Source organism: Mesoplodon mirus (genome assembly GCF_964341445.2).
Source record: "Mesoplodon mirus genome assembly, chromosome: 9".
NCBI lineage: Eukaryota > Metazoa > Chordata > Mammalia > Artiodactyla > Ziphiidae > Mesoplodon > Mesoplodon mirus.
The window spans coordinates 25643880-25669535 of NC_138985.1; the positions used below are offsets into that span (position 1 = coordinate 25643880).

Genomic DNA, 25656 nt, shown 5'->3' on the forward strand with positions numbered 1-25656 from the left:
TGGAGACGGCTACTTCCAGAGGTACAGTGCCTAAGCTATGAGGGAGCTGCGAAGAAATTCTGTGAACTCTTTCTCTTCCCATTGGTGCCTCCCATTGGCTAAACCTAATGAAAAGTCAGCTGGCAAGGGAACTGGGACTGCAGCCCATTGGGTCAGTGTCCAGAGCACCGAGCAGGGCAGAGCAGGCTGAGAAAGGATGGAGGTTGAAGGTAAAGTAAAATAACCAGGAGATAAGGGACAAATGTTAATTTCAGGGAGAAGGAATATGATGTACTGACGCACAGAAATGTAAAAGATGATTGGCAACTCTGGGGAATGACAAGGAGCGCAGGAGGCAGAAATGGGAAAGGAGAGTAGAAGCAGGAGATTTATCCAGAAGCAGGCTGGATAAATATTAATAAATAGCTAAGACTTTTGGGGGCAGGCACTTTGTTAAATACATAACTTACTCCATTCAATCCTCACGTGGTTAGGAAGTTGGCCATGCCACATAGGAGTTATGACTCTTGTCCACAAATGTAATTTTTTTTTTTTTTTACATTAACTCAGATTTGGCTCTGAACCTTTACCCCATCTTGGTAAATTGTATTTCAGCCATTATTTTGGTGCCTTCCTTCTCCTTTGAGTTGCATATAAATCCAGGAGATGAGCATGGTGCTCACATAAATGGGGAGGACCCTAATTTCCAGGCCACTAGATTCTGCTTACCTTCTCTTTGTTACTTGGAATCCCTGGATTTTCAACCATGAGTGGGACCCCGGAGTCTTTGTGGAGGCTGTGAGCCCCATTGAACCTTAGTAGGTTCTTTCTTCGTCATTCCTAAAGTCATAATCTGTGTCGGAATCTTTTGGTAAGAGTCTTAGGAGGTATATTGTCTCTTGTTCCTCTTTTAGTCAAGGTTATACTTAGAGTTTTAAATTTATATCAGTTATAATCTGTGACCATTTTTTATTTTTATACTTTTGTAACCTATTCTACTTTTGGAAAATATAAACAGTTACTGCTCCTTGGAGATTGCGGGGTGCTTTACCACTAACTCTCCTGAGCAAGGGTTGGCCAACTTTTTTGGTAAAAGGCAAATTTAGGCTTTGGAGGTCAAGAGGTGAAGTTGAAGATGCTATGTAAGTACTTACACGATATGAGAAAAAAATTTCAACAAGATTTTGATTGATTAAATTAAAATAATACTAATTGAGAACAGTTTTTTTGGTAATACAGATTTGCGAATGAGAAAAGTAGAATTATTTTTGAGGGGGATAATATTTCACTTAATTGGGGTGCAAAGGTATTGTTCCCTGTCATCAGAATTGATTGCAAATGTTTATCGCTTAATGCTGACCTGTAATAAGAATTTACATATTTCATCTTTGAAAATGTCTTTTCACACAGTAAGGTGTTGCCGAATAGTGCTATCAATCCACAAGCTTCTGATTTTAATTGAGCATATTCATTGCCTGGAAGGCATTTATAGGATTTATTAGATTTCTTTCTCCTGATGTTTTCCTTTTACATGTCATTATATTGCAGATTAATCACTTAGAATGGAAAGTTAGGTGGAAGCTCCTTAATTGCACAGTTAAAAGGATTTTGAAATATGGAAATTTCCTTTGCACTTGCATCGAAGTCTGAAAAACATTGCTGTAGTTTGAGCTCACAAAATATATCTGCTGTAAATTTGTGTGGGAATGAAATCTCACTATTTTTTTTAACCTTTGCCATCATGGGAAATATGTAAAGTAGCCCAACCTTACTTTTGATTCAAACAACATTAGTTTTCATTGAAATGACTTAACATTAATTGTCATTGAAATGACTTTACTGTTATAAAAATTTGGCATGTATGTGCTGTTTTGCCTTGTAATTTTAGGTAGAATTCATTGAAAAAGATTATCAAGTCCACAGGAAAAGCTAATTTCCGAAGCTATTCAGTGGTCAATGGTAGTGGTTGGGGGTTGGTTTTTTTTTTTTTTTTTTTTTTTTTTAATTCAGAAAAGACTCATTCCTGACCCTGAGCTTAAAAAAATCACAGTAAAACGTTATACTGTTAAGCCGTAGAATTGCTGTGTGGTAGAATGAGTCAGGCTGTTCAGCTTCTATTTCTGAGAAAACTTCATAGGACTAACAATGGTTAAGCTCACAGAGCAGGTGAAGGTTACTATTAACACTATTGGTTTAATGTCACATGAGAGATTCAAATATTTTCCTCAGTGAATAACCTCCGTGAATTTCTGATGAATAATACAGTGAATAACCATAGACTTTAACCGTACATCTTTACAAGCTCTGTAACTTTGTCCAGCCAAGTCTTTTTTTGCTCCACACATAATTTTTACCACCCTAAGTTGTAACACATCTTAGCAGATTCCACTTAAGTTGTATTGAATTATTGTTTTTTTTACAATTCATGTGACTATTCTTGTTTGTAGCTGTTTTGTGCAGCCTTTCATATAGGCTAATTCTTCAGTCACTTCAAAATTGGCATTGGCTCCTCGTATAAAGAACAACTGAGCAGTATCCATGACATCTGTCATCTCACCAAAGCCAAGGGAAACCTCTCAAAATAATTTGTCTCATTTTTAAATTGACTATATTGATATTGCTCCCAGTGTCTTCAACTCTTTGAACAACTGTTCTTACCAAGACTAAACAAGTTTATTTTCTCTGGACCCATTGCTTCAGCTGCTGCAATCAAACATGACTTAATTAAGTTACCATTGGTAAATGTCCTTCCTTGCTTGGCTAACAAGTGAACCACCTACAAACTCACTTTGGTTGCAGTCTCATTGTTATTTATTTATTTATTTTTTACTTCTGTGAAGAAATTCTGCTGTGATGAAATAGTCTGTTTTGACTTTGTAATATTTCCTGCCCACTGGATTTTCTGTGAGTTGGGAATACTGTGATGAGTGCTTAATCTGGCATATATTGTATTCTTTTAGTACAGATAGAGTGTCATTGAATAATAAAGTGCTTTGTCATCTAATACAGTAACAGCATGGTGCATCTTCCAGTGTGTGCTGAAAGTATGGCACACTTCTCCTCTTGTTTTGGTATGATGGGTATGCACTGGTAATAAAAAAAAATTATGATAAGGTAATACACATGACATTTGAAATGCTGTTAAGTTATAACTGCATCACTGTGATTCATAGTACAACAAGTAGGTGTTCAAAGCAGTGAGAGCGAAAGAGCCACATGTGGCCTCTATCACAACCAATAAACTTTTTTAATTTTATTTTTTATTTTTTTATTGAAGTATAGTCGATTTACAATGTTGTGTGAATTTCTGGTGTACAATAAAGTGATTCATATATATATGTATATATATATTCTTTTTCATTATGGTTTATTACAAGTTATTGAATATAGTTCCCTCTGCTATACAGTAGGACCTTGTTGTTCATGTATAGTAGTTTGTATATAGTAGCTTGTATCTGTTAATCCCAAACCCCTAATTTATCCTTCTCCCATCCCCTTTCCCCGTTGGTAACCATAAATTTGTTTTGTATGTCTGTGAGTGTGTTTCTGTTTTGTAAATAAGTTCATTTGTATCATATTTTAGATTTCACATATAAGTGATATCATATGATATTTGTCTTTCTCTGTATGACTGACTTCACTTAGTATGACAATCTGTAGGTCCATCCATGTTGCTGCAAATGGCATTATTTCATTCTTTTTCATGGCTGAGCAGTATTCCATTATATATATACCACATCTTCTCTATCCATTCATCTGTCAATGGACATTTAGACAACTAAACTTTTGTAGTGCAAAAGCAGACATAGATGTAATCAGATGATCATGTTCTAATAAAACTTATGTACACTGAAATTTGAATTTCATATAATTTTCATCTATTATGAAATATTTTTCTTTTGATTTTTAAAAACTATGTAAATATATAAAGATAATTCTTCTCTGTGGTCCTATGAAAATGGGCAGCAGGCTGGATTTGGCCTTCAGGCCATTGTTTGCTGACTCTTGCTACTGACAATCGCTGATCTATGATAATTAGTAAAATCTCAGAGACACCAAAAAATACAGATGTCTAGGTCCTGCCTTAGGACTTGGCATACAAAGTTAGGAAACCATGGCTATCTTGTTTACCATTAAATCCCCACCACATAGATGCTCAGTAAGTATTTTTTTGAGTAAGTAGAAGACAATTTCTGGCATATAATAAGCCTATAAAGGTCTATTGGATGAATGAAATGAATGAATGATTTACTGTATATCTTACACAATATATGGGATCCTAAAGATAGTGAGATTAAAATGAATTGTTTAATCTTAAAGCCATTAAAATAGAGAGAGGCTAGTCCCGAGGAGCTTGTAGTGTTTAGTAGCTGGGAATCATTTTGGCCAGGTTACTAATTTATGTAATAATAACTGGAGAGCTAATATTATTTTGCTTAATTAAGATGTGAGGGAGGTGTAGCAAATAAAACAATCTGCAGGCTATTTCAATAAGTTTCTTTACAGTTGGATTTTATAATTAAATTCCTTTAAAAAGTTATGTGGAGAAAATGAAAGAATTTTCAACAAGACAAGGTTTTCAAGCCAAAGAAGCTAGTAGCTAATTGCATTTTTCAGGAGGGTGAACTCAGTATATTTTAGCTATTTTAATATGCTAGACTGTTTAACCAAAGACCCCCCTCCCCAATTAATATGGACTTTCAGGAATCTCTAAGGTATGGTAAATGTGGGACATATGATTGTTAACCAGAGGTACATTTTATACTACATTTTCAAACTCGTTTACATTGCACTCAAAGAACTCAGTAAGCTTTTTTTTTTTTTTTTTGGTCACACATCTGCCTTTATTGTGAGTGACAGGTGGGACACTTCCAGCATAGTAAAATAAATGATTTACAAAAGCAGAGATTCAGTGAAGCCGCCTGGTTGGGACCCTTGGGAGCTCATACGTAGATGCCGACCCAGAGCAGCGGGAAGAGGACTCCAAAGCCCATGAAGAGTGAGGCCACCGAAGATATGAGGAGCTTTTTGTAGATATCCCAAGTGTATTTGGTGGAGGTGACCTCATAAACTAAGAACCAGGCGGTGAAGAACATGCCAGTGGCCAACAGCACCACGGTCAGATGGGGGAAGACAGCCGGGTTCACTGGGCTGGTGTATCTGCTCAGGGCCTCAAACTCCATTTTGCTGGGCACAGGGTCCTCAGTGAGCTTTCAAGCATCCTCTCTGGCATGGGGCTATGTTCCATGGATACACACCGATTTATCAACTCGGAGGTGTTTCTCACCCCAGCAGCCTTAACTTTGTGTTCTGTCACTTACTAGAGCAAGATTGGACATGACATGGCAATATTAAGTACAAGTTTCATGTTCGGTTTATGTTTCTGCTATAAGGGTGGGATACTGGCTAACACATCCTAACCATATTGTTGGAGTCTAGGTCCTTACCCTTCACAAGCCTTGGTTTCTTCCTCTGAGAAGCTGTAAAATGATCTACTTCAGAGCTTGATTGTGGAGATTAAATGAGACAATATGTGTCAGCTGCTGAGCACAGTGCTTACAGAATGGTAATGGTAGCTGTTATTTATATTAAATGACAGATTTCATACTGTAATGTTTCTTAATTTAAGATGACTAGGTGACTGTTGACACTGCATAATACAAGCTTATTATGGACAGAGTGAACAGTAACTACTTACAAATGTTGGAGGAATGAACTCCAGCCTTTTTTTTTTACATCTTTATTGGAGTATAATTGCTTTACAGTGTTGCGTTAGTCTCTGCTGCACCTAGGGGCAGAACTCCAGCCTTTTAATATCCACAGGATAACGCATGGCTCTGCTGTGCATGTGTGAGCAAGACTTCGTTTTAACAACTATTTTTCTTGAATCCTAACGTTGCTTGGAGAGGGTAAATGCAGATTTCACTAATGAGATTTGCGAGGACTACAATGGCTGTTATTCATTCATTCATTGTTTATTTCAACAAATACTGAGCACTTACAGCGCGCCAAGCATGGGCAACCATGAAGAATAAGACATTGCCTCTGCTTCTGAGGCGCTCACTTGTAGCGGGGGAGACAGTCAAGTTAGCGACTGATGCGGTAACAGAGTAATTGCATGGTGACATGGCCATGAGTGGAGGGGGCACCTAACCTGGCTTTGGGAGACTAGAGAAGATTTCCCCGAAGAAAGAAATCTCTGCTGAAGCGAGGTGAAGGAGTGATGAGGGGATGGTTCTAGCAGCAGCAGGAGCAGTGAAGGCATCTGGAGAGGTTTCTAAGGACCTTGGAAACCATGTCATGAAATGCAGACACTATCCTAAGGGTGGAAGGAGCCTCTGAAAGGTTTTAAGTACACAAAAAACATTTGTGTTTAGAAATACTATTTTGGTAGTAGTGCAGAGCAAGTAAAGACTGTGGGCAAGGAGACCAGTTCAGAGGGTGTTGTGGTACCCCAGGCAACAGAACACAGTGGCCATGGGGATGGAGAGAAAGCAAACAGATTCATGATCTATTAAAGGTTTAGAATTATATTACTTGGCCAATAACTGAGGGTGAGGATGTGAAAGATGGAGGATTAAATCCTGATTCCCACGTTTTTTACTTTAGTTGCTGGTCATTCGGTGAGAGGAAGAGCAGGTTTTGTCTAGGGACATGGGAAAATGATGAATTCTTTTGCAGGCATATTGATTTCTTTTAGTGCCTATGGGACCTCTGAATTGAGACCCCCCCCACCCCCCGCCGCCAGATGTCTGCAGTTTTGGAAAGGCGTGTTAGCACGTGTTCCATTTCCCAGGAGGGAGTCTAATCAGTTTTTTGGGATACGAAAAAAGCACAGGTTCTTCACCCCTCAAAAAAGAGAGAGAAAATTAGAAAAGTCTAGAAAGAAATAACTTAAACTTCAACATATCTTAAAATTGTGTGTCGATTAAAAAAATGAAATTTTATTCTGTGGTTTAGTGGTTATTTTATTTTGAATGACCAAGGTGGTGGGAACTAGAGATACAGATTTGTAAGTTATTGGAATAAAGATGATAATTAAAATGACTGAGTGGATGAGATTATTGGGGGGGGGATGAGGAGCAGGGGTTTTCTTTCCTGACTGCACATTGGAATCACTTGGAGAACTTAAAAAAAAAAAATCCTGATGCCTAAGAACTACCCCCAGAAATTCTGACTGAACTGCTCTAGGATGACCTGGGGCAGTGTTTGCGAAACACTGGCCTAGAGTGAGAAGAGATCCCAGTAAAGAATATGGAGGACCACGACATTTAAGGATCAGGCCAGAGAGGAAAGTTAAGACAGCTGGGCTGCCATGGAGTTCAAGGAAACACTACCCTTCAGGAGCATCAGTTGTAGCTGCATCATATATGCTTGATTCAGAGAGTTGAGAAGTTCAAGAACCAACCAACCAGCCAACCAAACAATCATCATAGTTCTCCAAAGTGTCCATCACTACCAACTAAAGTGTTCCTCCTGGGATGTATAAGGATGAAGATGACTGCTATGGTTAAAGATTCTGGTACTAAGTCTGCATGCCAGAGAAGGGAGATTGGGAAAGGAATTCATGTATGTATCTGCTCTTTCTGTCTTTCTCCATATATACATACATTTATCTTTCTCTATTATAGTATAGCAGCTGTAGTATAATAGTATAGTATAAGACTTCCCTGGTGGCGCAGTGGTTAAGAATCCGCCTGCCAATGCAGGGGACACGGATTCGAGCTCTGGTCCAGGAAGATCCCACATGCCGTGGAGCAACTAAGCCCGTGCGCCACAACTACTGAGTACTGAAGCCCATGCACTTAGAGTCTGTGCTCCACAACAAGGGAAGCCACCGCAGTGAGAAGCCCACGCTCTGCAATGAAGAGTAGCCCCCACTCATCACAACTAGAGAAAGCCCGTGCGCAGCAACAAAGACCCAACGCAGCCAAAATAAATAAGTTAATTAATTAAAAAAGAAAAAGAAACTCTCAAAAAAAATAGTGTAGTATATATAGCTGTTAGTGTTAACAATGATCACATCCAACATAGGAGAAAAGTTGAAAGTAGAAACTTAAGTCTGGAAGCAACAATGTAGTTTTTAAAAATTGAGATGTGATTCATATGCCATAAAATTCATTTTTTAAAAATGAATTTTAAAACGTACAATTCAGTGGTTTTTAGTATATTCATAAGGTTGTACAACTATCACTACTATCTAATTCCAGAAAACAAATGTAATTTTGACCTATGTGACGGGATTAGAATGTGCTCTTAGTCATTTTATTTGTAAAATATAACTTAGTCTAATAGTATATGAAAACAGTTCCAGTTTTAAAAAATAAAAAGCAAAAATGCAAAGAGACCCCTCTATTAAAACAACTCTGGCACTGAGATATTTACTAACTCACTAAGCAACACCAAAAAACAAACAAACAAACAAAAAACCCACTCACTAAATAGCACCAAACCCCCCCATTAAAAAAAATGTTACTTTACTTCCAGGTGATAGAACCAGCATCATTTGCCATTAATAGTAGGTAAGAGTAAAAATAAATGTAATGTAAATTATTAATGTAAATTTTTAAGTGAGGCAAAGATATTTCTCCTTAATACCTCTTAAATTTCTCCTTTTACGTCCACTTACCTCCATCACTGCTGCCCGCACTCTCGTCCATCATCTCTCTTTCTTGTCTCCCTGCTTCCATTCTTGCATCACAAGGATTAAAGAGCTAACCCTTAACTTGGCTTTCCTGTCTTGCATGACCTGTCTTTCCTTCCTAGCCCATCATCATCTCCCACCGTTCTCTTCCCTCTTTACTGCACTCCAGGTAAATTGCCTCTTTCGCTTCCTCAGATGAGTCACTCCCCTTTCAGCCCCTAAGCCTTTGTTCGTGCCATTTTTTTCCATCTCCCTGGAATACTCTCTGCTGCCTCTCTTCACCTGGTAAACTCCTACTTAGCCTTCAGATTTTATCTCTAATGTCAACTTCTCAGGAAGTCTTCCCTGACCGCACTTCCATGCTTCTTGCTCTTCCCTGCTGAGTCCAATATCCCATTGTAAAACTTTAGTCTATATGGTATGTGTTTATTTTTGTGATTATTTGTTTGATGTTCATGATCTGTCTCAATAGATTATAAATTTAGTAAGAGCAAGGGCTGGGTCTGTTTTGCTTGTTCTTGTACCCCCAGATATAGCACAGAGTCTGGTACCCAGGGGGCTCTCAGTACATATTTTCTTGAAAAAAATAAATGAATGAGTAAATGAATGGATCCATTGTCCTTGATTGGTTGTATTCTGAGCTCCGTATTCTTTCTTGTTTTATCCTGACTGGAATGTTTATCTTATACTGAGGTCGATATGATGATTGCACAGAGTTATCATCTTTTGTCTGTAGTTGCCTCAAGTTCAGACTTTCTCTTCACCAGCCACGTATCTATAGCTGAAGCTAGTATCAATTCTAATTTACCACTATTCAGAACTAGGCAACCACAGAATGGAAGGAAGTCTATTTTCCCAACTTGGCTCGTTTTCAAAATCATCTGGAGACCTTTGCAAAATGCAGATTCCTGGGTGTTAGGCTTACTGAATTAGAACTTTTGGTTGGAGCCTGGGTGTCTACTTTTTTTTTTTTTTTTTTTTGCGGTTCGCGGGCCTCTCACTGTTGTGGCCTCTCCCGTTGCGGAGCACAGGCTCCGGACGCGCAGGCTCAGCGGCCATGGCTCACGGGCGCAGCCGCTCCGCGGCATGTGGGATCCTCCCGGACCGGGGCACGAACCCGTGTCCCCTGCATCGGCAGGCGGACTCTCAACCACTGCGCCACCAGGGAAGCCCGGGTGTCTCCTTTTAATAAGTTCTCCAGGTAGTTCATATTCAGTGACACTAGCACTGCACTGCAGAGTGGTATTTGAGAACCACTGCACACACACCAAGTGGAGATACACGTAAATGTTAACTGTGGTAATCTCAGTTTTAAGATTTGGGATAAGTTTCGTTTTTCTTCTTTTTGCTTCCTGGTGTTTTTCTAAATATTTCTACAATTTAAGCATATTACTTTTTAATAAGAAAATATATTTTTATGAAGCACCTCAGCTATAACTTGCATTCATGCAAAAATGTGAGCACTCTATGCTTTAAACTAACAATAACAAGCTTAGTGTTAATTTATCGAGCACCTATGGTATGTTAAACACTTCATCTTAATGAGCTCTCAGTAACATTGTGCACAGTTTATTATTATTATTATTATTTTACAGGGGGATAAACTGATGCTCAGAGAAGTTATATGACTTGCTCAGAGACATGTAACAAATGGCACAGAGCTAGGTAGTCCCGACTCAAAAGACCATGAACATTTCTTTTATGCTAATTCTTTTCACTATTATGAACATTTAGAAAAAAATACCAGAAAAGAAGATTCCATTTGACCATTTGACCAGTCCTCAGCTGTGACTTATCCAGTTTGCATTCTCTCTGTCTCTCTCTTTTTGTTACTTGAACAAGGTTTATTGCTGCAAATCATAACTGCTCAGTAAATGTTGATTGGTTACTTTCAGTGACTGCAGAAGTTGCATACAGTACAGGATGAGACAGGAACTCTTTTTTATGCTTTTCATTCAGTGCTTTGTTTGATTTGTTATTTGGATTTCTTCTGCAGCTGGTGAGCACATAGTAAATGGTGACGCCAGGTGAGTGTAGAGTTGGAAAGGTTTTTTACTGCACAAAAGAAAATCAGTAATGAATTTTAAGGAATGCAGCTGTGGAGTCAGATGAAGGCAAAGCATGATTTCCTATGCACTTCAACTTCCTAAAAGTTATTAAAAAATAGAGAAAATGAATTAATTATATTTTGTTTACTCCTGCTAAATGAGCAGGTTTGGGAACTTGCCAAAATATTGCACATTGTTTGAAAATATTACAAAGAAATCTCAGCTATGCACCAGAGATTCGTTAAATTTAATATTTTTAGAAGATGTTTTCAGTCATTAAAGACTGTTGATATTGTTTCCTTAGTATTTTAATTGTCAGTGCTCAGAGATAACACTCAACATTGTGCTGATATTTGAAAAGATTATTTTTAAAAGTCCATTTCATTTCCTGAGGTATAGGAGGAAGAGAATCTTCTGATTTTCTTCTCTCTAATTTAAAAATCATGTTTACAGGAAATCCTTCATAATTGTTTTAAGTAAACAGGAAACAGTTATTTGCTTGGGGGTGTGTATATATGTGTGTTAAAAATAGTATAACTTAAGGAGTACAATGTGCTTTGTTTTTTTAATATCAAGATTACACAACACATCCTTCAAATGAGACCTAAGTTTGTGTGTATGTTTTTGATGTGGTCTTACTGGCTTGAGGTTTTTATTTCAAGTTTTGTTTGGGGGTTTTATTTTTCTGAGGCTCTTCCTGTTGTCTTACAAGTCCAGTAATGAAATAAGAGTTGAAGAGCTGACAGATTGACACAGAGACAGCGTTTGTAACATCATCTGTCAGGTGTCTCTCTTTCTTATTAGTTATCTGGAATTTTGAAGACCGATTGAGGCCATTACAAAATGTACTGCACATCTTAGACCCTACATCTTTGATGAATTAATGTTCACAAAGCACTTTGCAATTGATGAGTAAAACTGGCTGTTGAAATATACTGAATGATTCACTCTTTTTGTATTTTTCTCTTATTTTCACACTAAATGCACTACTCTGATTTTTTAAATTGTGCCATGACTGGTCTTAAGCACTTTTTTCCTTTGAGCTCTTTATACATTATTTATTTACCATTTGAATAGGGATATCCTTCAGAGCTTTGCTTCTTCTGATCTTCCTGGTACATATATATTTCTCAGCTGGAAAACACCATTCAAATGTTATTTTAATTCTTAATAGAATTAATTTTTTAAGTCAATGGAAAAATCTGTAAAATTAATTCAGACAAATAAACCATACATCTATATAAACCTTTAAAGAGAAACCTAAAGATCACAGAGAATGCTAAGAGAACAGATTATCCCATGAAAAACTCTTATTTACATGAAAAGTTAATATATGTCTGAAACACAGGGACAGATGTGACTATGAGGACCAGGTACATTCTTGATCAAATAACTGCAAAGTTTAATGCAAGAAACCTAGATATACTGTGCCCAAGAATTCATAATCTCAAATTCATATTGATTTTTCATAAAAGAAGTCATAGCATAAATATATATATACAGAGGGTTATTAGTTTGCAAGAGCTAGCTCTAAGAATCCAGATTTATACTGTGTATAAAAAACATATCATGTGGTTTAATTGTATGCCATAGCAATAATTATTACTAAACAATTTCAGAGAATTCGTAGGTGAAAATTACTACCAGTGAAGTCCAAAGGGGTAAAACTATGATAGTATAAATTCCTAGATGATGGGATTTAAAGTTAAATTAGGAAGCTACATTTTTTTTCCTTCTTATACTTTGTATGGAGAAGTTGAAGATTCTAGAAATACACGTTTTCCACTTTGCTATAATAGAATGATTTATATCAATTTTAGATCAGTGAAAAGTAACTCTAAAGCTTTATAGATTTTTATCCCTGAAAAGCATTATGATATTTAAAAATTACTTTTAAGTTAATAATACCCTCATAATCTGAGGACACTCATTTTGACATGTGAGAATTTTCAGTGGGAGAGTATGTACTCCTAAGGAAGGAATATAATACAAGGAAGTCCTTCAATTCAAATTAGGAAGATACTGAGGGCTTCATTCTGTCTATATATGTGTATTTCTGATTGTCCTTGATATTGGAAGTTGAGTGCAAGTTTATTTTTGTAAGTAACAGCAGAGATAAACAGGTGATTTATCTCTGATTGACTCATTCTGTTTGTGGCAAATTAATTTTGGAAAGTATTTTCAGGAGTTTTGACAAGATAACTCAGTTTTAATAGAAATGAGTCAATGACAGGAATAATAGAAATCTGTGAGGGTGTTTCACATATTCCATAGATAAAAAGTATTTGCAAGTTGAATTATCATAAAGAGTTCATAAAGGTAGGTACCAAATAGCTGTATTAATTTTTTCTTTTTATGTCTGCTGTTATTGGCATATATAACTAGGACCCCATCTGTTATCTGGTCAAATACAAAGATGTTCTGGTTAATATTTTGTCATTTCTTATTTTTTTTGCTGTGAAGTAAGACTTGAAATTCTTAGTGAAGCAACAGAGTTACATGGCACCATACTTAGAGATGCATATAAACCCATAAGGCAAAATATTAATAGTGTGTCAGGCACTTTGTTGGGCAAGTGCTCATATAGGACTGAGAAAAGAGGAATATTAGTCTCGCCCATGAGTGAAAGCCACTTTCTGGGTTGAAGATGAGGAAAATCAGCAATTATAGTCTGAATTAATATTTGTATGGTGCTTTTTACATGTATTTTCGATCCAACCTTCAAAATGACCTTGGGAGGTAGGTGTTGTTATCTTCATTTTACAGATGAGAAAATTGAGGTTCAGAGGTATTAATTACCTTAAATCATAGATGAGCAGATAGATTTATCCCAAATCCTCTGGCTCCATATTCTTTACTTTTTCTTTCCATCAAGTGGAGACAGAGGCAAAGTATTAATCCAAATTGAGGGGATCATCACAATTTTAATGGGAGAAGTAGTACTTGAAAGCCTTAAAGGAAAGGCAAAATCTAGATCTGTAGAACCAGGGATGTCACAAACTGAAAGAGTGGTTCATGGACTGAATTCAGCCTGCAGATGAGTCTGGTGTGACAAATCCGGTGTTTTTTTAAAAAGTCTGAATTTGAATGACTTAGTTGAACAAGCATTTTCTAAACATGTGGCTTTTGTTAAATAGATATTTTCTAGTGTACCATTTTAAGTCCTTCCTTTAAAAGTTATATTCTTTTGAGTTATTTTCTTAGTGGTTATCCTGCTACAATGAATATTTTAGCTTATAAAAATCTAGTTCATGTTAATAGTAATTTAGTTTCAATATTATACAAAAACTTTGTTTCTACAACTCCATTCTCTCCCCCTTTCTTTTTTGATTCTTCTCCTTTTTTGTATTTATTTTATTAGGTTTTTGGGGTAGAGGTTGTATGACTCACTTCTTTCTTTTTACTGTCTTCCCCTGAAATGATATAGAATTATTTACTTTAGTAAATGTCTATTAAATGAGAATGTTGGTTTTAGAAAAACGCGTGTGTATCCTTTCTTCTCTGGCTCGTAATTAGTTAGTAAGACCCGTTGCTTACTGTGATCACACCTAGTTTGTGCTACTGAAACAATGCTATCTGCATGAAAGATGTATTAATATCTGTTCTCAGTCGGTGGAGTACAGTAGAATGCGTTGAGAAGAGTGAGAGATAGAATTCATTTTCTTTTACCTCTTTAGGATCATTGACTCCTTTGCTTCTTCAAGAGCCAGTTTGATTTTTACGATAGTATTATGCTGCAGGTCTGTGCGCTCCTGAGTGTGGCGGGCTGTAATAGTAGTAGTAGTTGTGGTGGTAATAATAATATTAATAAGAAACTGTTGATAATATGTAAATTGTATGTTTAGCCCACTTTTGCAGGGATATTATTAGAGAGTTGTATGACTTAGGCTTTTTTGCCCAAGTCTTATCATACTTTGATCTTTTGTTCACACGGGTAAAATATTAAAATGTGATTCTGAAACCTTTACAATTTTGTTTTTTAAAAGTCCAGTTCTTTTGAAAACCGGCTATAAAGCATTGCCATTTTTGCTTTTGTAAAAAAAAGAGAAAAACCCTATATTTGTTGACTCGTTGTTCAGAAAAAAATACAGAATTCAGTAATTTCCAAATCAGTGTGATGAGATTGTTTCTATGTCTTAGGAGACACCCTAGACCCATTCTAGCTAGTATGGATGTAATAAAACTTAATACGTTCTCACGCACCCTGGAGCCCACGTGCCACAGCTAGAGAGAGAAAACCCACATGCCACAACTAGAGGCAAGCCGCATGCCACAACGAAAGATCCCGCACACCTCAACGAAGATCCCGCGTGCCGCAACTAAGACCCGACGCAGCCAAAAAAACCAAAACAAACAAACTTTAATAAGGAATATATTGGCAAGTCCATATCATATCATCCCCCCATCTCTCCCACTGTACTAAAAATCCTAATCATTAAAAATCGCAAACAGATGGACACACAAAAATCCCATCAAACCATATACCTACATAGCCTCTGGAAAAATGTCAGTTTTGTTTAAGTAACCAAACAATGAGTGGTCTTTTTTCATGTCAGTGATTTGTGCTTATATGTATTTTATATTTTTTTCATTGGACGGTTATAGTATCTTATTTTATTTTTTAAAATTTTTGGCTGTGTTTTGGGTCTTCGTTGCTGCACGCGGGCTCTCTCTAGTTGTGGTGAGCGGGGGCTACTATTAGTTGCCGTGTATGGGCCTCTCATTACAGTGGCCTCTCCTGCTGCGGAGCATGGGCTTCAGGTATGCGGGCTTCAGTAGTTGTGGCCTGTGCGCTCAGTAGTTGTGGCTCGCGGACTCTAGCGCACAGGCTCAGTAGTTGTGGCATGTGGGCTCAGTAGTTGTGGCTCGCGGGCTCTAGAGCTCAGGCTCAGTAGTTGTGGTGCACGGGCTTAGTTGATCCACGGCATGTGGGGTCTTCCTAGACTAGACCAGGGCTCGAGCCCGTGTCCCCTGCATTGGCAGGCGGATTCTTAATCACTGCGCCACCAGAGAAGCCCTGGCCAGTTATTTTAGAAGGAGTCAATGAACTTAACTTACTCATCCAACGCATCATGCCAAGTGCTGCCGACTATGCAGAACTGGTGTAATTGTAGTTCCTACCATCGGGGAGGGGGGGTGTTTGTATAACTCTAAAAATTTCTTGAGTGTGATAATTAAGACATACAGTAATAATTTTTATTTAATAGTGCTGTTTTTATTTTTCAAAAAACACCTAAATTATTTGAAAAAATAATCATTGCTCTTTAGTATATTTATTTTCCTATGTCTCTATATAACCTGTTTTAAGAGCATGTGGCTTTTCTGATAGAATGAATATGTTTTTCAGAATCTTGCATGATCTGGTGACTTTCAGAATTATGTTGTCAGGAATAGAATTTTATTGCTTGTAGGTTTATCCTTCACATGTTTATACATGTGATTAAAAAAGTGAAAACCTATTTTAAGGTGGAAGTGAGCTTAGCTCATGCTGTGTCATCCCTTGAGGGAACATCACTCTCAAGGATTGGGCACTGCACTTTATTGGATAGGAAGAGGTCATGTGTCACTAGTTTCAGTCAGTTTCTCCTTTTTATGGAAAGGAATACCCACCAAGTGTACAGAAAGGAGCACCTGAAAGAAGATAGAGAGCTTTGGCTTTGTGTCTAAGGTCATACCTTTAACTCATAATTATAGTACTAACTATAATGGTTTGTGTGGAGTTAGAGAGGTATAAAATGTTACAGCTTGTTAAATCAAATGTATTTGTGTTAATTCAAAAGTATTCATGGGATAAAGAAAAATAAACCAATAAGTTTCAAATGTTTATATCAAGGAAAGCATTTCAGATTTTATTTCCTACTGCTTGGATTAGTTTTATCATTAAGATAAGTTTTAGACTTTCCTTATTCACATTGAAGATTTGCAGTGTTAAAAGATGTTGTCATTCCACCTAGAGGGGTGGGATAGGGAGGGTGGGAGGGAGGGAGACGTAAGAGGGAAGAGATATGGGGACATACGTATATGTATAACTGATTCACTTTGTTATAAAGCAGAAACTAACACACCATTGTAAAGCAATTATACTCCAATAAAGATGTTAAAAAAGATATGATGTCATTGATATTTAATTAATTCTTAAATCTTTTAAATTTCTGTTTGTTGATTTAAAAAAATCAAATATAGGGCTTCCCTGGTGGCGCAGTGGTTGAGAGTCCGCCTGCCAATGCAGGGGACACGGGTTCGCGCCCCGGTCTGGGAGGGTCCCACATGCCGCGGAGCGGCTGGGCCCGTGAGCCATGGCCGCTGGGGCTGCGCGTCCGGAGCCTGTGCTCCGCAATGGGAGAGGCCACAGCAGTGAGAGGCCCGCGTACCGCCAAAAAAAAAAAAAAAAATCAAATATTAAATTGTAGCTGTTTACAAAGAAACATTCTTGTTTTTCCTGCTCATATTAGGGGGCTTACTTTGTACATCATAAAAAGAATCTGTAAATTGGTATTTTTACCTAACTAATGATCCAAGAAAACACATGGGATGAGTTGTTTTATAGATAAATTTCTTTAGAATAGAGAAAAAAAGTACAGATAAAAATAAGAAAGAGCTGAAATAAAACAAAAGAGATATCCCATTTAGAAATAAGCCTATCAGAGGGACTTCCCTGGTGGTTCAGTGGTTAAGACCCCACGCTTCCAGTGCAGGGGACACGGGCTCAATCCCTGGTTGGGGAACTGAGATCCTGCATGCCACTCAGCATGGCCAAAAAAAAGTCTATTGGAGACCATATTCTTTGAACATATAAACTTTGATGAAATGACAAGCTAGGTTCTTTGAAAACTATGTTAACTCTTTGAAGTTGTGACCACCTAGCTTTGTCCATCATCTTTGGAAAATATTTAAGTGCTGAAACATATGTGATTATATAACTACAAAGAGAACTACTGAAAAAAATGTTTTTGCTTTGTAAAACCTTATATTCTAAAACAGATTACACTCATTCATTCATCTTATTGAATATACAGGGGATGAGTAGGGATAGACTTTAATTAAATAATCATAGAAACAAAAATGATAGGTATGGTAAATCCTGCAAAGTGGAGGTTTATGGTGCTGTGTGAGTGCTATGTGGCAGGGTTTGATGTAGTCCTGGTCATCAGGGAAATTTTTCTGGAGAAGTGGTGATGAGTGGAACTCTGAAGAAAGACTGAAATTTACTAGACAAAGGTAAGGGGAATTGTGTTTCCTCTGCTTGGAATTATCCACATATTTTACACTGTCATATTTTTACATATTGGTAATGGCCTGAAAGATCAGCTGTAGTTCATCTTTTCTTCAGATGAGGAAACTCGAACCCGTGGAGTAACCAGCCTGAATTTCATAGCTAGTTTATGAGAAAAACTGAATTAGGATTTATGATGTATGGATGAGTAATGCTATTTTCGTTAAGCCAGATTCAAGACTTAAGCATAACTGAACAAAAAATGCACTTAACCTTTTATTCATTCCTTTATTCACTCAACTTATAAAGCAGCCACTATGTAGAAGGCCCTGTTCCACTTGATGTGGAAGATAAAGAAGTGAATGATGTATGGCCTTTGCCTTTAGGGAGCTTACCATCTAGTTGAGAATATAAAGCAATATCTGAATTTACAGAGTAAAGTTATGTCTGTCAACAAAAAAATACAGATAAACTGTGGGAATTGAGATGAGGAAAGGGTTATGTCCATTTGGAATGAGTTTGTGAAGCCTTCCTGGAGGAAATGATAGTTGAACTGGGCTCAGGTGTGAAAATGAAGGGCATTTGGTGCAAAATATACTGCATGAGCAAAGGCAAGAAAGTTGTCAGGGCATCAGCAGGTATAGTTCTCTTCAGATGACACTAAAACAGGTGAAGGGAGGGATAGTGGGAAATAAATTTGGGATATGAGTTACAGCTTGATTGTGGATAAAAACTATGGATACAAGAGAGCCATTATAAAAAGGGGCATAAACTAATAGTAGCTGTTGGTCAGTGCTAAGTACATTGGGTAGAAGATAGAGAAAAGTTGAGTATATAGGTGCTGTATGGTGCTCTGGTGATACAAAGATGAATATATGCAACTTAAAGATGGAAGTAAGTGTGATGTTCAAAGCATGGAGAAATCAAGTGTGAGTGTTTCATGCCTAGGTTGGGGGGGTAGCCATTAGTAAAGAGTTTTCAAAGGCTTTGTAGGTAGGTGGGGCTTTAGTTACTGTTGACCCCTGCTCTTGCTTTGTCTCCTTTGACCATAGATTCTCTACAAGTCAATCATGATCCAGCAGTTGACAATGAAGTCTTACTGAGCCAGGTGCCACCACTGTGCCATGCTTTCCTTAGCTCACAAGGCTGCCCTGGCACCTTCATTCATTCATTCAACCAAGTTTTATTGAGAACCTACTGTGTGCCAGGCACTGTGCTTAGGTGTTGAGACTAGTGATAAATGATGGTGAACACTTTCTGTCCTCAAGAGTCTTATAGTCTGACAGGGAAGACATGTTAAAAAAGTAATACCTTAAAATAAAGCATGATTAGTATTAATGATAGGGGAAGGGTATTGAGTAGCATGGAAGATAAAGCCAGGATTCTTTTCCATGATCATAGCATTTCAAGGAAGTTGAAAATATGTCCTATCAGTTCATGCTTTGTCACTGCCAGAGTCCTTGATGGCTACTAGGAATAATCAGTATTAGTTCTGAAATGCATACAGTCTCTTCACTGTGTGAGGGGTAAAGAGAGAAGGAGGACTCATGCCTGGGAGCATAGGCTTTGAGTCCAACAGTTCTGGTTGGAATTCTGTCAGTACTTGTTTGCTGGGTGATCCCATGTAAACTACTTAATGTCACTGCCCTCAGTTTCTCCAATTGTGAAATGAGGAAAATTACATCTGTCTCTTTGGATTGCAGCAAGATTTAAGTGAGAAGAGTATTTAAAGCATGGTGATTTGTATGAAAAGATGCTCAACATCACTAATTATTAGAGAAATGCTGCAAATCAAAACTACAATGAGTTATCACCTCACACCGGTCAAAATGGCCGTCATCAAAAAATCTACAAACAATAAATGCTGGAGAGGGTGTGGAGAAAAGGGAATCCTCGTACAGTGTTGGTGGGAATGTAAATTGATACAGCCCCTATGGAAAACAGTATGGAGGTTCCTTAAAAAACTAAAAATAGAACTACCATATGACCCAGCAATCCCACTACTGGGCACATACCCAGAGAAAACCATAATTCAAAAAAACACATGTACCCCAATGTTCATAGCAGCACTATTTACAATAGCCAGGACATGGAAGCAACCTAAATGTCCATCAACAGAGAAATGGATAAAGAAGATGTGGCACATATCTATAATGGAATATTACTCAGCCATAAAAAGGAACGAAATTGGGTCATTTGTAGAGACATGGATGGACCTAGAGACTGTCATACAGAGTGAAATAAGTCAGAAAGAGAAAAGCAAATACTGTATGCTAATGCATATATGTGGAATCTAGAAAAATGGTATAGATGATCTTATTTGCAAAGCAGAAATAGAGACCTAGACGTAGAGGACAAATGTATGGATACCAAGGGGGAAAGGGGTGGGGAGGGAGGAATTGGGAGACGGATTGACACATATACATTATTGATGCTATGTATAAAATAGACAGCTGATGGGAACATACTGTATAGCACAGGGAACTCTGCCTAATGCACTGTGGTAACCTAAATGGGAGGGAAGTCCAAAAGGGAGGGGATATCTGTATGTGTATGGCTGATTCGTTTTGTTGTGCAACAGAGGCTAACACAACATTGTAAAGCAACCATACTCCAATAAAAATTAAAAAAAAAGAATAAAGCAGCGTGACTTGTACATAGCGTTCAATGAGTGTTATCTTTTAAAAAGGTGTAGTGCTTGTAAGAGAATGGGATTTCACAAGCGTCTTAATCTTCATGTAGGATTTTGATGCCATCTCCACCAATCACTGCCTTAGGCAAGTAATCTGAACTTGTGCTGCTTCTCCCAAAAGGGATCATGTTGCCCCTTCTTTCCTTTTAGCAGAGAGGCCTCAAGATTAATTATATCCTGTAATGGTTTTCTTCACTTTCAGAGAAGGTGCTATATAAATGATGTTTTATTCCTTTCCTCCAACTAATTTTTCTACAAAAGTTGAAAATGCTTCACATCTCTTTCTAATTCTATTTTTTAAAAAATGCATGTGGCTGTTTACTTCACTTTTAATGTGATGTGTGGACATTTCTCGTGAAGTAATAATTTGTGTCACTTTATATAGTGTTGCCAAAGTCCTTTCTTGCCAGTCTTCTCCTGACATGTAACAATTGTTAGATGGGATGGATGCATATACAGATGCTTAACCATATTTTATTGATTATAAATAAAATAGCTTAAAAATAAACTTTAAAAATATAATCACTGCTTCCATTTTCATAAAAAAGTCAGCACAAAGAAATATGGATGTTCTCTTAGGGACAAGAAGGATGGCTTGGATTTTTCTTCATTGAACTAGGACACAGATGCAGTCTGGAAAGTCACCTTCAGAACCATTACAGTGCAAAATGCAGTGCATCTTCAGGAGTGTGCAGGAGGCAGGATGAGCGAGAGCTTATCATGCTTTCAGAAAGTCCCTGACACTGTATTCTTAAAAATGAAATATCTATGGGTCATATCTGTCTTCTCATTAAGCTCCGGTGTATAAGAAATGCCATGTTACTTATTTCTTTTCAGTCAACCTAATTCTGACTCTAAGCTCCAATCCCACCAGCTTGAACGGAGTTCATTCTCAGTCATGCGGGGACCCCCACTCTTCCAAAGTTGTGCAGACGAGATCACGCGGGGTTGCACAGAACAGTGCTCGAGGGCAATCCTTGGCCTTTTAGTCCAAATCCGTTTCCCCCTTGATGCCCATTGTTTACCAGTTTCTCTCGACAGAGTGTACTGGCATCTGGTGGAACAGCTTTTGTGGTGCTGTACACTGCAGAGTGTTTTTAGCATCCACGGCTCTCACTCACTGTGACAGTGAGAGTCACACGGAGTGAATAAAGCCTTCCCTGCCTTTCCAAAGCCCCTTGGTTGAGCCCGTAATGGACCTACTTTTATCTCCCCAGCCAGTCCCTTGGAATCTGATGGTGTTGGGATTATTGTGTGACCTAGTATGTGGGGACCCAGGTGGACTCAGGTGCTCTGAATGGAGCCATGCTTGTAGGGTGACTTTGCTGTTGTTTCCTATGGAGTTGGAACTTCCTTCCTGGAAGTCCGCAAGGGGGAAGCTGTGGGTCCCTTCTCTGAAGGTCCCACAGACCTCCAGCTCTCCCTTAAGCTGGGGGCAATCTTTTTCTTCCTCTTGCTCTGTGCCACACCTGTCCCCACCTTTATCCTCCAGTCTCACCCCAAACGCAGTGGCTTCTTTTTGTCTCCATAGCACAAGGCTTTTGGAAAACTCTAGCAAGGAAGGGAGGTTCTCTTCAGGCCACTTCTGCTTGAGCCTTGCAGCCTACCTGTGGCAAGGGAGTGTGGAAAGTCTGGCCATCTTCTCAGAAGGTGGGGGTGGAGTATAACGAGAAATAGAAAATAAGAACTACTCAATGTTGCTTCACTCTTGGGTTATTCAGTAGCAGCAAAATCAAAAAGCTAACTAATATCTCAACAAATTATCACACCGTGTTGCTAAACATAGATTTTGTATCACATTTCCTTCAAAAACAAATGTTCCTGTCTGACTTCTAAGGTTTGATTTCTTTACCACAGGGAATCGGAGCTCTGTAATTTGAGCAAATAGGACATATGGCTATTGGTAACATGGAGGCAAAGGCAGAGAACAGTTCGACAGGGTTGATGGTTGTACTGCCTTTTCTCTATTGGGGCTCCTCTACTAAGCAATGGAACCCAAAAAACTACTTGAGCTACTATTTTTTGTTAATTCTCCTGTGGATAGTACTTTCCAGTTTGATGGAAGCGAAGTTAATTCACTCCATGCAGTGGCTGTCGTAGGGCATTAGGTTTTATTTCCCTTACTGAACCCCCTGGAGCGGTTAGTGCTAATCCCTGTTTATCTGGTCCTGTTGTCTTGTGAAATAATGAGAACTGTAATTGACAGATGGCTTCTCATCTGCTACAGGAGGATGATAATAGTGCCTGTCACATGGGGCTGTTAAAGGATTAGAGGAATTAATATATGTAAAGTGCCTAGAACCCTGCTTGCACTCAGTAAGTGTTGTGGAAGGGGATACTATTAATGTGTCCAGGCACTATGCGAGTTACCGTTCTGTGGTGGGCATTATTATCCCCATTTCACAGAGGAGAAATAGGAGACTTAAGGAGTTTTTTCATTGCCTAAGGAAACAGCCTGTCAGTGGGTGAGTTGAAATTGGCGGCAGATACAGAAAGAAGTACCCTCTTCCTAGATGTGGTGTAGGAAGGGGTTTGGGCGCATCTAATTGTGAAAGCCTCCGTTAGTATCGTGCCGAGTTTCGTCCCCTACATGCCTGCACACTGCTTTCAACTGAAAGTAGAAAAATGAAGTAGAAATCTAATAAAAATTACCACAATATTAAGACTGAAATAAAAATGAATCTGGTTGTTTGCTGAGTAGAGTCCACACCTGGAATATATTTGTTGGGTCCTCCTTACACACTCCTGAAAAATATACTGTAATTACAGGCATTATTTAATGAAGCAGGCAGGTGGGCACTATGGTATAGATTGCATTTTATTTTCCTTAGGGTAATGGACAGGCTTAAGATATAATGAGAAAATTTTGGTTTTGGAATTGAAATCCATTTCAATACAAATCACTGGAAAAACAAAATTCAGAATGTTTTAACATTTAAAAAATTAACACATGTTCTTTCAGAACATCACATTTTATTTTTTCACATTATCATGCTCTGAAGTAAACTAAAAGCAGGATCTCCTAGTTCATGTGTGGATAATTCATAATAATTTAATAAAAGGGATAATTTCTTCCCCAGAAAGTCACCTATAGTTCTTAGGATGTGTTTTTACCAAGTAAGAACTTTAAAAACATGTTTGAGATATTCATTTATTGTGAGAAATACTACTGCTCCTGTATCTTTTCATCGGCAAGTCATTGTCAGACTTTTTTTCTTTTTATTGTTGTATTAAAGTATTCAGATAATTTCTTTTTGTAAGGGAGAGATATTTGTGAACACTAAAAAGGCTAACTTACGTTGATAAAGATTCCTTTGCAAAAGTAAGACTTTTGAAGAATTACTGAGCACACATCATAGTTTTGTGTTCTGATTTTAAAATCAACAAAAACATTGATAATAACAACTAAAATTCTAACTTATTGGGTTCTTACTTTGTGCCAGTTTATATCTTAAGCATTGTGCCTCACTAATTCACTGACAAAGCAGTAAAGTAAATATTTTACACACGAAGGAAATGAGGTGTTAAAGACGTTATATGATTTTTTTAGGTAAGAATGTTGGCAAATGTTGGAGCACTGGTTTGAATCCAGATCTCTGTCATTAGCAGGTTCTCTTAGCTACTGCCTTATGATATGAATAATATAGAAATGCACAGGCTATTGTGGACGTACAGAGGTGGACACAGCCAAACCTGGGAGACTTGAGTCTTAAAGTATATGAATCAGCTAAAGGTATTTGTGAAGGGGTAGGGGAGTACGGGGGGAGAAGAAAGGAATTTCAGGTAGAGGGTTCTGCAAATAGGGGATCCTATTGCTGTTACTTGCAGTGTACTAAGAGTATTAAGTGAGACAGGGGATGATGCCAGAGAGGTAAGGTCCAAATTTTGGGGAATCTATGTTGAGGAGCTTAAGCGTGATATTATAAGATAGAGAGACACTGACAGGTCTCAGGCATTTAACTGACATAGTTCATTTGTGTTGCAGATAAATCCCTCTCGAATGGGTAAGGAGATGCTTTTAGGAGACAAAACTGGTGGTGGTGGGGGGCAGTTTCAATCTTCCATGTGAAAGATGCTGAAGACTTTAGATTAGGTTCATTGTAGTAGGGGACCCATCTGAGTTGTAATTAAGAGATAAATGTGCAGAATCTGATGGTGCTTATTGGCTCTGGGTGATGAGGAGATGAAGGAGTAAACAATAAGTACCAGATTTCCAGCCTATATACCTGGGTGGATTGTAGAGTTACCAATTAAGACAGAGAAATACAGGAAGAGGGGCAGGCAGAGGATAAAATGAGTTTTGTTTGGGGCATATTGGGTTTGGTACAGCCAAGTGGTGACAGTCAGTAGAAGTTGACTGTATGAATCTGACATTCTGGGCAGGGACTTGAGGTGGAGTCAGGCTTAGGAATCATAAACCTTTATGGTAGGCGCAACTTTTAGAGTGACTGAGGTCATGGTACAAGTGAGAATAGTGGGCTGCAGGTGGACCACTGGGTTACCTGGGTGAAGAAAGGGGAGCCTACCAAGGAGACAGAACAAGAGTAATCAGAGATATGGTGAACCAACAGTGTGTGGTATCAGAGACACAATTTCAAGAAAATGATAAATGGGTGGCAGTGCTGTAGAGCAGTGTTATGAGATAAAGGTTGAAAAATGTCCACTAAATTAGGCAACATGGATAACTTGATTTTTGCAAGAAGAGATCTAATAGAATAGTGTTGAGGGAAACTGTGACACATTGGGTTTAAAAGTAAATGTTAGGCTGGGAATTGAGATGGCAAGTAAGGAATTCTGTTTCAAGTATTTTGGTTGATAAATGGAAAAGATTGAGTAGTAGCTAAAGGTGAATCTTTATTTATTTTTTTATGGAGGGGAGTGAGTAGAATATAGCAGTTTTCTAGGATGTGGGAAAGGAGGCCACTGAGAGGGAGAGGTTGAAGATACAGAGGAAGGTATGACCAATGTGCAGGTCCCAGATGAGGCCCTAGGGCCTGAGTAAAGAGACATGGACCTGCATGGGTTTATAGGGCCATTCCTTTACAGAAAGAAAGGAATCATGATGGATACACTTGTAGAT

At 38.1% G+C, this 25656-nt stretch overlaps 2 protein-coding genes and 1 long non-coding RNA gene across 5 annotated transcripts in view; 1 reads left to right on the top strand and 2 right to left on the bottom strand.

Moving 5' to 3' along the window:
• LOC309810134 overlaps window positions 1-25656 on the bottom strand; it is a 252520-nt gene that overhangs the window by 210808 nt on the left and 16056 nt on the right. The window lies entirely within an intron of this gene.
• The window catches only part of SUGCT (succinyl-CoA:glutarate-CoA transferase), a 720769-nt gene that overhangs the window by 148145 nt on the left and 546968 nt on the right, over window positions 1-25656 (top strand). The window lies entirely within an intron of this gene.
• LOC309810403 (dolichyl-diphosphooligosaccharide--protein glycosyltransferase subunit TMEM258-like) lies at window positions 4591-5173 on the bottom strand. The gene has a single exon (XM_082632399.1). The coding sequence runs from the start codon at window positions 5160-5162 to the stop codon at window positions 4923-4925; it is 240 nt and encodes a 79-aa protein (XP_082488525.1). The 5' UTR covers window positions 5163-5173; the 3' UTR covers window positions 4591-4922.